Genomic DNA, 12,659 nt, shown 5'->3' on the forward strand with positions numbered 1-12,659 from the left:
ATATGAACAAATATAAAAAAAATGACACACTCCTGTCAGCCTTTCTTTAAAAGAATAAAATATGATAATAAAAGCACTTTAGAAAGTATTAACCTGGGGGCAGCTGGGTTGCTCAGTGGATGGAGAGCCAGGCCTAGAGACAGGAGGTCCTGGGTTCAAATCTAGCCTCAGACACTTCCCAGTTATGTGACCCTGGGCAAGTCACTTGACCCCATTGCCTACCCTTACCACTCTTCTGCCTTGGAGCCAATACACAGTATTGATTCCAAGAGGAAAGGTAAGGGTTTAAAAAACAACAACAAAAGGAAAGTATTAACCTGAGGCCCAAGAGATAGGAGGTTCTAGGTTCAAATCTGGCCTCAGACACTTCCTAGCTGTGAGACAATAGGCAAGTCACTTAACCCTTCTTGCCTAACCCTTGCCACAGTTCTATCTTGGAACCAATACAAAGCATGGTTCTAAGACAGAGGGTGAGGGTTAAAAAAAAAAAATAAAAAAGGCATTAACCCCCCCCTAAGCCTTGAAGGAGTCTCATCAAGAAGAGATCACTAACATTGGAATAGGACAGAGGGGATAAGACGGGTCAGTATTGTGTGTCTCTTACATCACATGTCTGGTGCATTCTCCAGTTTGGAGTGGAATGGCTCAAGATAAGGGCATCCTGACCATTTCCATTGCTACATCAAGCATTGATAGTATTAAGAGAATTCCATGTTTAAACAAGTACTGCAATTCTCCTACCATTCATCTTTCTGAAAGGCTAGAAGCTGATTTTTTTTTTTAAATAAGACACCCACATGTGTGGGTGTTTGTGGCTTTCTCTGATAACCAAGGAAATGGAAAAGAATCCTTTAGGCTCCTTAACTGATGTCACAGTGTATTGTGGAAAGAGAGATTTGGAACCTGTGTTCAAATCCCATCTCTACCACTTACTACTAACTACTTGGGAGACTAAGTCAACTTCTAACTTCTTTGGACATTAGTTCACTTACAAAATGAAGTCGTTGGACTAGATCTACTGCCAGGCCCCTTTCAACTTTCAGTCTATGATCTCTTTTAAGGAAGAGATTTGCCTGCATCTTAAATAGAGTAGCTCCTTGATAATAGCAGAAATCCTAATATAAAATCCAAGTACTTTGAAACCATAGAACCTAAATACTTCATTTTACAATGATGATGTTGAGGAGCAGGGATGTTAACTGGCTTGCCCAGAATCACACAGCTAGTAAGTATAAGAGGTAGAATTTGCTAGTAAGTATAAGAGGTAGAATTTAAACTCAGGTAGAATTTAAACTCAGGACTTCCTGACTCCAAGGTCAGACTTATGAATTCTCCCAGTTTCGAAATCCTCTCCATTACTACAGAATAACAATTTGCTCCAAATGTATAGTCTTAGAAAGGTGTGTGGATATTGAAAGCCCACATAACTAGTAATTGCCCGATTTTGGACTCCAGTCTTGTAGACTTGAAGCTAGTATGACATGGTGCTTCTATTTCTTCAACTTGGTAACCCAAGTGAAACAGAGAAAAATATATCCATCTTCCAATTTCCACACAGATAACATGGTCATGAAATGCATCGAACTGAATGTAATGGACAGAATATTGCTAAACAGAGCAGGAAGACAACTGAACTCTGAAATGATGTTAGCACCTCCCCTGGATCAACACTTTGGGCATATGTGTTCAACTGGATGCAAATGAAGAACAAGGATATGTCTTTAGTTTTCTCCATTGATTATTTCCTTCTTTTCTGGGAATTATTTTATTCCTATAATTATTAAGGTACTCCATTAGCTCTCCATACCGAGAATATTTTTGGAAAGAAGACAAATAGACATATGTACAAACATACAACCTAACAGGTTCTTACCTTTCTAGCCTTTGGGCTGTTGTTTTCTTATTCTATTATTTAATAACACTGGGCTTTTTCCAATGCCTGGCACTCAACACTCTACTATCTACTATCTATCTATCTATCTATCTATCTACACACACACACACACACACACACACACACACACACACACACGTACATACACTATTAATCTCCCTACTCCATCTCTTACTGGTTATTCCCCCTCAAGTCTGGAATGTTCTCTTCCTTCCTCAAGTCTACTTCCTAGCTTCCCAGGTTTACTTCAGATTCTAAGGCGCCACACACCTCTTGCAAGAAATCCTCCCTGATCCCTCTTTCACTAAAAAAATTGAGACGATTTACCAGAAGTACCCTTTTCTCTTGTCTCATCTCAGACACTTTTTGACACTGTCTCCTTCACTTTAATTTTGCATGAAGGGGTGAGTGCCCTCCTTTTGTAAGCCACCTGTTTTTAGAAGCAGCTTTCATTCCATTCCCTCTTGACTTTCAAAGACTGCCCCAGTACCAATCTATTCTCTTTTAACCTTCCCTGTTGCCTACAAACATACCCATGCTTCTTAATTCTTTTTCTGTTTTTTAACTCAATTCTTTTCAAAGTTACTTTTAAATTTTATTATATACTTAATAACTACCGCCAAAAAATTTAATTTAAAAATTTATGTGCAAAACCATACACTCCATTGTTTACAATTCGCTTAAAAATATGTAAAGAATAATTCTATATATACTAGTACAAACATCCTCTGCTTTTTGCATTCTCTCTGGATTTGTTTTACTTGGATACTTTTTTCTCTAGATTTTGTGGCTATTATTTTTTAAATGTAATCATAATATGCATTCTTATTCTCTTTTCTTCTCTTCATATATTCCCCTATTTTACTTATATTTCCAGTATTTGTTATTTCTAATAACATAATACAATCCATTACATTCAAATACCACAATGCATTCAGCCATTTCTCCTATACATTGCACTTGTTATTTCCAGTTATTTTGTCAATACAAAAGATTCCACAGATATCTTCATACATACCTGGCTTTTTATCCTCTCAAAAAAGTCCTTAGGGCTTACTCTTAGTAATGGGATCCCTAGACCTATAGCTTTATAAGCTCTCTCTTCCATTTTATTTTCTTAAAAAAAAAACCACACAATTCCCAGTTGCTCCAGCAATGTAATTATAGGGCTTGGTTCTCCATGTTGCTATTGGCATTTATTTTAATCACTTTAACCTATTGGATTCTCAGTAAGCATGCATTAGCAGGACCATATTTAGCTAGGCTTCTCCTTAGGCAGCAGAAACAATCTGTTGCCAAGACCAAACTCTTTCCAAATCCAAGCTTTTCCACCTTGGTCAAACACCAATGGAACTTTTGTTCCAATACCATAACCTGTTAGGAATATAGGAATACCTCCACAGTATATGATAAGTTAAGACTTTTACAGAATATTTATGCTCTCTAAATCATTGTTGTACCACCAGAAACTATGTTTGGACTATGTTCATGCTCAGGTTTAGATCTATTACTGACCTCATGCAGATTTGTGGGGGCTCTCAAAATATCTATCATATTTAACTTATCTAAGGTTCTATTTGTCTCCTTAACATTTTTCTTATTTTTTGGTTAGCTTTACCTAGTTCTGAGAGGGGAAAATTAAAGTCTCCTGCTATTGTTATTTCAATATTTCTGCCATTGTTCTATTGTACAAGCTCTGTAAAAACATCTTCAAAATCTACAAACATATGCTGATCCAATAAATCTTTGTTATTATTCAATCAAGTCAAACACACTATGGCAAAGATGCTGGAGGAATTTGCCAATGCCTTCTCCAGATGAGAAAACTTGAGGCAAACAGGGTGAAGTGACATGCCCAGAGTCACACAGCTAGAAAGGGTCTGGGAAGACAGATCCGAAATTAGGAGGATGAGTTTTCCTGATGCTTGGCCCAGTATTCTATCCACTGTGCCATCTAGAGGTACCCTCAATAAATCTTACTCTTACACTAACTCCATCTTTGCCAAGAGTTCATTCTCTCTCTTTAATTTTTCTATAGGAAATTAAACTCAAATTTCAATAGAAATCAATGCGGAAAAATAAATCCATTAGACAGATTATTTGTGCTTAAGTTAACTTATGTCAAAATTCTTAACAGTATTTCCCAAGTAAATGCCATTTTAAAAAATTCTTACCTTTTATATTAGAATCATTACTAAGGAGAAAAGCTATAAGGCCCATGCAATTGGGGTTAAGTGACTTGCCCAGGGTACACAACTAGAAAGTATCTGAGGTCAAATTTGAACCCAGATCCACAGAACTCCAGGTCTGGCTCTCTACCAACTGTGATATCTAGTTGATGCCATTTAAAGACTTTAGGCTGGTCACAATTAAGCATTAAAAACAACATGGTATTAGGTACTTGGGAAACAAGACCAACTAGAAGGAGCTCCTACCTTCAAGAATCTTGCATTGTATTGGGGAAAATAAGTAATAAGTGTCCACATAAGTAATAGAGGTATTACAAGGTGGGGGTGGGCGATTTATGGAAGTGGTGAGTGGATTAAACTCTGAAGGAAGTTAAGGATGACTTGAGATGCCATGGCTGAGGATGGGTGCATTCTAGATCTAGGGAATGGCCTGGGTAAAACATGGAGATGGGAGTCAGGTTTGCCAGGACATAACGTACATTAGGGCAGACAATGTCCATATCTGTAAGTGAGGAAAGGTATGCTTGGTTGGAGCCATATAGCTCGTGAAAGGCACACTAACTGAAGATGGGAGGTCTGTATGGAATGAGGAACCTGGAGTGTGGCGGGCAGCAGAGTGATCAGTTTGGACTAGGGGGCCTTAAAAAACCCAAAGGATGTCATTCTGATAGCTGAGAGGGGAGAGATCATGGAGATCAATTAGTAAGTATGACCTGGAAATGTGGGGAGAGACTTATAGTCAAGTATTGGTAAACAGTGACCCTTACTTGTCTAAAACAGATTAAGTTTCTTTGAAGAGTACACTGCACTGGGGTAGCTCAGTGGATTGAGAGCCAGGCCTAGAGACAGGAGGTCCTGGGTTCAAATCTGACCTCAGACACTTCCCAGCTGTGTGACCCTGGGCAAATCACTTGACCTCCATTGCCTATTCTTCTGCCTTGGAGCCAATACACAGTATTGATTCCAAGACAGAAGGTAAGGGTTTTAAAAAAAAAGTACACTGCACTAAATGGAAGGAAATTCTCAACAAAAGTTAAAACCCATCCAAGGAAAGTCATCGGTTAACATCTTATTGCTGGACTCAAGGCTTTTAACAACTGATTATATAGTTGCTCTCAAACTCCCAGGAGCTTGTTGAACTTAAGCCTGAATAAGTGCCATTAAGAAATGTGAAGCTAGGAACCAAGAGCTCCATCCCTGCCATTCTTACCTTGCTCAAAGCTCCTGCAGGCTGTGGACCCCTCAATCCTGTTTGTCCTCCCATCTGGGGAGAGCCTTGTTGCAGGGGCTCAGCCAGTAAACTGCCAGCACTGCCCATGCCTTGGTTTGGGTATGGCATGTTAGGTCGCCCCCTGCCTGCTCCAATGGAACCGTTCATGACTTGGCTTGGCATCATCCCCTGTCCATTGCCTGTAGCTAACATGGCAGGATTCATGCCAGCATTCATTGCTGTGTTCATCCCTAGTCCAGGCTGGTTTACTGGACTGTTCACTCCTGGGATCATACCAGCTGCAGACTGTGCTGAAGGGCCTTGATTTGGCCCGCTGGCACCCACTCCCAAGTTAGGAGAAGTCAAGTTTGCCTGTGCCATGGGGCTTTTGACCATACTATTCAATATTCCCATTCCAGGACTGTTCTGCTGGGCTTGAGTAGCCATGCCCTGTCCAGGGCCACCAACTCCCATGCTGAGATTCGGTGAACTGCCAGCCCGAAGCAATTCAGAAAGCTGTTTATGTTTAGAAGCAGCGTCTTGTACCATGCTAAGACTTGTCTGTAGCTGACCAATGTCACTACCATTGCTAAGTCCCAATTCAGAAGAGTTGATTAATTCATCTGGTAAGTCATGTTCTAAGTCAAATAAGGATCCAAAATCTAGAAGAGAAAAAAAAAGAGAGAAAGAAAATTTAGGCTTAGCAAACAAGCAAACATAAAGCTCAAGCAGCGGTTTTTACCGCTTGTAACTTGTGCAGCTTTCCACTTTTCATCTTCAGGAGCCAGAAGTCAAGGCTGAATGGGTCCAACCAGAGGGCACCAGACTCACTATTTGACCCAAGGTATCTACCTAAGAAAGAGAATCTAAGCGCAGAACCATTTGTAGTTACGGGATTTGTAACACAAAAAAAGATGAACCTACAGCTTTTGGTGGTGTAACAGAATATAGTACCATAAAACACAACAATGAAATGTAAGCAGATGGATGAAGTAAATTGACAGCTGGGTGTGATGTGTGAGGATGCTATTCTGGGACAAGGCCAGTGTGGATGACTGTTTTGCTGGGCTGGGCATTTATCAGGGGCTGACAATAATTCCTCAGAAAAATTAAATTGAGATTATGATAACCACACCAAGCATAGAGAAAGAGAACAGGGGCAAACACATTGTTTGAAAGTTTACGTTATTTTCCTCCAAGAAACATCTATGTTCTCTATTTTCATTTGGGGGGTTAGTCCATCTTCCTGCCGTGTGAGATAATCAGTTAGAACCTTAGAACCTTACATCCTTTAGCTTGGTGGTGGCAAACCTTTTAGAGCCTGAGTACCCAAATTGCAACTGCCTGCCCCACATGTGAGGTCCCGCCTTACACCCCAGATAGGGGAGAGAGGAAACTCTCCCATTGGGTTGCTGGACAGAGGGGCAGGTGATGTGAGAGATGTCCTCAAGTACATGTGGAGAGGGGGAGGGGAGCAGCCACCTCTGGCACCAGTGCCATGGGTGCCCTAGCACTGCTAGGTGCAAGGTGAGCATGTGGTTTTGGGTCAGAGGTGGCCTTAATTCAGAGCTCACACCCTTCTTTCTGCCTCAGGACAGCAGCACCCTATGTCTCACTACCTCAGCAAGGGAAGCCACAGTGGGTACAAGTGGCCCACCACTACATCAGCTTGAAATCACACATAAGATGTCTGGATGTTGTGAAGAATACAAGATTCTACTTGGGCAACAGACTTGTCTTGATGGGAAGAGAATTGGCCTCTCTGAGTAGGCCTCTCACTGTGGCTTCCCTGGTGGATGGCTGAAACCTTGAACAGCAGCAAACACCTGCTGATCGCCGTTTATGTGCTCACTCCTGGTCCTTGACTTGGTGCACTAAAATAGTGCAAGTGGAAGCAGCCCTCTGTAGCCCTCTGGCCCTTTGGGTTAACTGTGGATAACTGCAACTAGAAAGCCAAACTGCAGAGTAGGGGGGCCTGGGGCTGTACTATAACTGAGGATGGAGCTGCTATATTATAAAGAGAATAAATACTAGAAATGATATTAAGCACCAGTTCTTCATGACTGGATTCTCATGCCAAAAGCCAAAAAAGTCAAGTTCTGGGGTCCCCCACCACACTGGAAAAGGTCCCTCTAGTCTGGGCTCTGTAACCCCAACTTGAGAAGCCCAGACCAGGCAAGCTGGGAGCAAGGCTGTGTGTTTTCCAGCTAGAGTAACGTGGGCAATGATATGCAGGTAGGAGGAGGCTGTGGTCTGCTTCTGTGGCAGAAGTGACCACTGTGACAAAGGCTCTGGCCCATAGGTTACCTCAGTCATGGCTAGACTACGGTAGGGAATGAGGCCAGGGCCAACTCGGAAGAGGGAGCAGGGCCATTCAAATGGTTTTGGGACTGGCATTCCAAAAGAAGAGCATCAGAGAAGCTGGAGGATGCTGAAGAATTTAAAGGTGGTCCTTGTCAGACGGAGCAGCCCCAAGGCTGATGAAATTCCCTTCCTGTGAGCCTGAGGAAGGCTTAGGGAAAACAGAAAGGGTGCCTGCTCTCTGTGCCAAATGCCTAACTTCCATGAACCTACCTCAGAGCTCTGAAGAATGTAGAATACGGGGGAACAAATTGGTGTGAACCCTTTATTCTTCAGAAAACATTCTATTAGGTAACTAGGCTGGTTAACCAATTGCATCTACAACACAGTAGTAGAGGCAGGAAATCCAAGAAATTTCCATCTTTTTCTATATAAACTTATAAAGGCACTTCCTTCCGTAACCATCTTTTAAAAATATTTCAAGTTTTATAAATGGTCCTTATTTTATAGGTACTTGTCCAGCATCATGCTGCTCCTGTCAGGGATTGGGCTGGAATCAGGTCAGACCTCTTGCCTAATTAAATGGCACCCATTATCTCCTCTCCAAACTCTCTGGAGTTCACTGTGGTGTTTTCTTGTGGTTTGTTTTGGGGGTGGGGGTGCAGTGTCCTAGGGTGTCCCCTACTTTACCCCCCATAAAAAAAGTTAAATTCTGAAGTGCCAGGATTCAAGTCACTCTAAGGAAGCAGAGAAGTGTGCAGACTTAGGTCACCAGGAAAACTTTCTCTTCCTGGTCCTGATCATCCAGATGTCACCATAGCTGGGCCAGGCTGGAGCAGATGGCCCCAGGAGCCTTAGGCACTGTCACCTAAGGGGCTTGGGGAACAGGCCAGATAAGCCAGTCTAGGGAGATCAAAGAATAGTCTTGATTTTTAGCTAAAGTAATTGTCACAAAATGTGCAAGTGGCACCAAGACATAAAGGCCACCTACACAAATGACTGCTCTTTTCCACTACTAGTACAAGTTCTCAGCTAGGAGGGCAAATGAATAACCTAATCAGATCTGACAGAGGGCCCAAAAATGTAAATTAGAAAGAATTAAATATAGCCAGGGTGGCCTAGTGGATAGAGCACCCAGCCTGGAGTCAGGAAGACCCACGTTCCAAGTCCTGTATTAGATGGGAACCAGGCCAAACAAAAATGAAAAGCTCTAGGAGCTTACACACTAACAAGGGAGAGTGCACACATTTAGCAGAGACAAGAGAATGTGGGAAAGGAAGGTTCTAGTGAATAGAGCAATCAGGAAAGGCCACATGATGAAGGAAGAGCAACCAGCACAAAGGAACAGAAACAATTTCTATATAACAGCAAGACAGCCCCTCTAGCTAGAAACAAAAAAATACATGGCGAACAACAATACATAAGAAGGCTGGAAGAAAGTTGTGACAAGAGGCAAGCTGGGAAGAGGCAAAGTAAAAATGATTCCATAATCAAGACCTTGGACGGGAGCTCTAACCCACAGCTAGAGGGCTATAACATGGTGATGGTCTATCTGGCAATGGAATGGTCAGAAGAGCAGAAGAATAGGAGACAATTCTATTTTACATAAGCGTCTGCCTCCCTTGAGATAAGAGGTAAGAGAGCACAGTAGCATCCCTTGTCCTCCTGCCAGGTGGGAAAGGAGCACCTTGGTGGTGGTCTGCTGGGGGGTGGGGGTGGGGGCTCTTCTGCTTCTCCTTTCACCTTTTTAAAAGGTGTTTTGTTTTTTTTTTGGTTGGGGGGGGGGGGGAGAGATCCGTGAGGATGGACCAGCAGGTGTTTACCTATATCCAAGGTTTCTGCCACCATCTTCCGTAGGTCCTGGAAGATATCCCCCAAAGACCACAGGGACTGTGCTTTGACTATGGTTCTTTATTAAAGTGGGTGAAGAGCTGGGCCTGGAGCCAGGAAGACTTCAGACGTTTATTTATTGCCTATATGACTCTGGGCAAGTCACTTCACCTCTGTTGGTGGCATTTCCTCAGGTGTAAAATAAGGATGATAACAACACCTACTTTCCAAGGCTGACTGAGCTCTAAGTGCTTAGCATAGTAGCTCCCATGTAGCAGGTCCTACATAAATGTTTGGGCTGAAGGCAAGCTATCCAAAAGAGCAAGCACTGGAGCTTCACACAAATAGCTAGCGGGGTTCCATTTGTTTCCATTCAATTTAGGGCCTATTATAAAATGATAAAAGGGTGAAATTAACCATTTGCCCATGTCACCAGTGGATGTGGAATGTGTGCCGTGTAAGAGCAATTTAGCAAAATGGACAAAAGGAGGACTACTTCAGATTAGAACCCTGGGCAGCTCCAAAGAGGCAGCTCCTTGTTACTTTATGACAAAAATGTGATGTAAGAAGCAGTGGATAGAGCCAGGGCGGGGGATTTGTGTTCTTGAGTCCAAATCTGACGTGTGCCCCTGGGCAAGTCACTCAATCCCACCTGCCTAGCCCTTCCCACTCTTCTGCCTTTTAACGTGGAAGGCAAGAGGAATTAAAGGGAGGTAAACCAATGGCATCAACATGGTATAAGTAACTCTAAAAAGTGTCGGAATTTCTGAATCAGAGTTGTATGAAGCCTTACTGCTCATCTTGGACAGTGCCACGGGTCAATCAACTGAACCTGGTTCACTGTGTGAGAATCTGAGCATGCACCTCTCGGGAGAGCAGGCTAAAAATTTCGAGAGAGAAAAAAACTCAGCTAAAACACTGTGCCTGTCCATATAAGGTTTGCATCCTGTCGCCCCTAGTATGTCTTGAACATTGGGCTTTCTCTAACTTCTCGGTTGCCTTGGGATAAGCAGAAAACGAGTTTTTTTCTCCGTTTTCAAAATCCGCCCTTCTTATCCTGTGCTGTTACATTACATTAATAAACAGATCAAATTTGGGAGGAAATGTTCCCCTTATTTCCACTTCCCTACAACCAATTCTCTGCTCAGTTGTGATCGGCCGCCTTCTGTTCTATTTTGCCAGTCCATTAAATTCAGAATGAAGAGATCACTGGCAATATCAACATTTCTCCAAAGAAATCCTATTGACTATTGCTAGTAAACAACTCTGAGTAAGCTGAACTCAGTTTGGCAAACTGGCAAACACCAGAGAGAAGGGTTGGGAGAAAGAGCCATTAGAGTTTTCTGGAAGGTAATCTGAAAGCATGCCAAGGGATGACAATATTCCTATCTCTGCACCCAGAGATTCTACTGGTAGACATTAGGTGGCCAGAGCTTCCATCCATTCTAGCTCAATAACAAAAGGCCTCCATATTCCAAAATATTTCTAGCAGCATTCTTTTGGTGGAAGTAAAGAAATGGAAACAAGGCAAGTACCCATCACCTGGGGAAAAAACAGGTAGACAAACTGGTAAATAAATGGAATTTATTACTATGCTGCTACACCGTAAGAATGAATCTGACAGTACGGAGGAGCATGGGGAGAAAAGTGAATTGAGGAGACTCGGGGAAAACCTGGCAGGTGTGCAGCTACAACAAAATCACCAGAATGGAATCAAATCCTAAGGACCCAAAACACAACCCCCAAGAATGGTCAGGTGGCAGGACAGGCTGGTGGGATATGATGGTTAATTTTGCAATACAGGAGTTTGGGGCCTTGTTTTCTGCCTTGCCCTTTTTTCTCCTTTAGTATCCCTTATGGCTGGGGGCAAAGGGTGGGGGGAAGGCTACAGTTGGAAACTTGGGTCACATAAAAACAAAGTATCAACAAGAAGTTGGTAACTTTGCACAGCACAGTTCAAGAGCAACGTGGTTGGAAGCCTGCCTACAGGCTGTTCATTCAGCAAGTGAGAGAATTAGGTCAGTAGAATCTACTGAGGGGGGCTTATTAAAAACAGGGGATCCTTTGGGTGTACTTGGCCACAGCCCAGGAAGGGACAGCGAATAGATAAGGAGAAACAGATGAGGAGGAAGGAAAGCGTAGAAGGTGGGAGGGGTTGGTCGGGGCAAGGAGAGGCTGAAGAGATAGGGAGGAGGAAAATTACTTAGGAGAAGCTGAATGGTGTAAGGGAAGGTGAAAACGTATATGGCAAATTTCGACAAAAACTTCTGCAGAACTATTTGTAGCTGAGACTGAAAATGAATCTAATTAACACATGTCTAACCCAGTGAAACTGCTTGTCAGCTCCAGGAGTGGGGAGGGCGGAGGAGAGGGAGAGAACATGAATCAGGGAACCATGGGGGAAAAATAAAACGATGTTAAAAATGAATCTGTAAACACAGCCAGTTTGAGTCACTGGATAATATACAGCAAAGCATGTGCCACATCACAGCAGCACGGGGGCACCTGTTCAAAAACAAGCCCTGGTGGGGAAGGGACGCAATCACAAAGTTTGGAAACCACCAGAGAAGGGTCTGCCCAGCCTATTCCAGAAAGGAATCTCCCCGATTTTCAGGACTCTCATTCAATGCCACATAGTAAGCGATCGTTCCCTCAAGGAGGGAAGCACTCTGTCAGCAGATGGCTTCAATTATTCTGGTGAACTCTGAATCAAAGAAATGTCCTTTCCAAGTGAGAGTCAAGGTAGTGATCCAAAGTCTAATAGGCTTGCTGCACACAAGCGCACAAATTTAGAAGTGGAAGGGAGTGCTTGTCCAACCCCTCACATTTTACAGAAAATCAATTTTCTTTCTTGTTTGATAAAATGTGGTTAGAGACTCGGGCCCCGCCTTCCCCCTTCTACACCATTTATTCGTGGAGCAACATAAGGAAAAGAAATTACTCTAAACTAGAATTGAATGCATTTTGCATCCTGACTGTTTATCTCACAATGGTGACTGGTGTTCTTCAGTGGCTTGCTTCCTATAGGTATTTACTGACAAACAAGATTTTGACTTGAGCAATATATGTCATGCCAGACATACCACAGTCAATCCGGCCCTGGAACGCTTGGCTTTCCTCGCTCATCTGGGGCACGGATGTCTGGCCCTGGATCCTGCCCCAGCTTTAAGAGAATGTCCAGCAAGGTCCACCTAGAGAAGGATCTAAAAGCCTTAACTTCAATTTCCACCTCACG

The 12,659-nt window shown here is 42.8% G+C and overlaps 1 protein-coding gene across 1 annotated transcript in view; it reads right to left on the minus strand.

Annotated features, from left to right (window-relative positions):
* The window catches only part of EP300 (E1A binding protein p300), an 87,148-nt gene that overhangs the window by 52,065 nt on the left and 22,424 nt on the right, over positions 1-12,659 (minus strand). The window contains exon 2 of the mRNA XM_044679307.1: positions 5,294-5,955. Coding sequence (XP_044535242.1) covers positions 5,294-5,955 — 662 coding nt within the window. The remainder of the gene's footprint in view (positions 1-5,293; positions 5,956-12,659) is intronic.

The sequence above is a fragment of the Gracilinanus agilis genome, chromosome 5, assembly GCF_016433145.1.
Source record: "Gracilinanus agilis isolate LMUSP501 chromosome 5, AgileGrace, whole genome shotgun sequence".
Lineage (NCBI taxonomy): Eukaryota > Metazoa > Chordata > Mammalia > Didelphimorphia > Didelphidae > Gracilinanus > Gracilinanus agilis.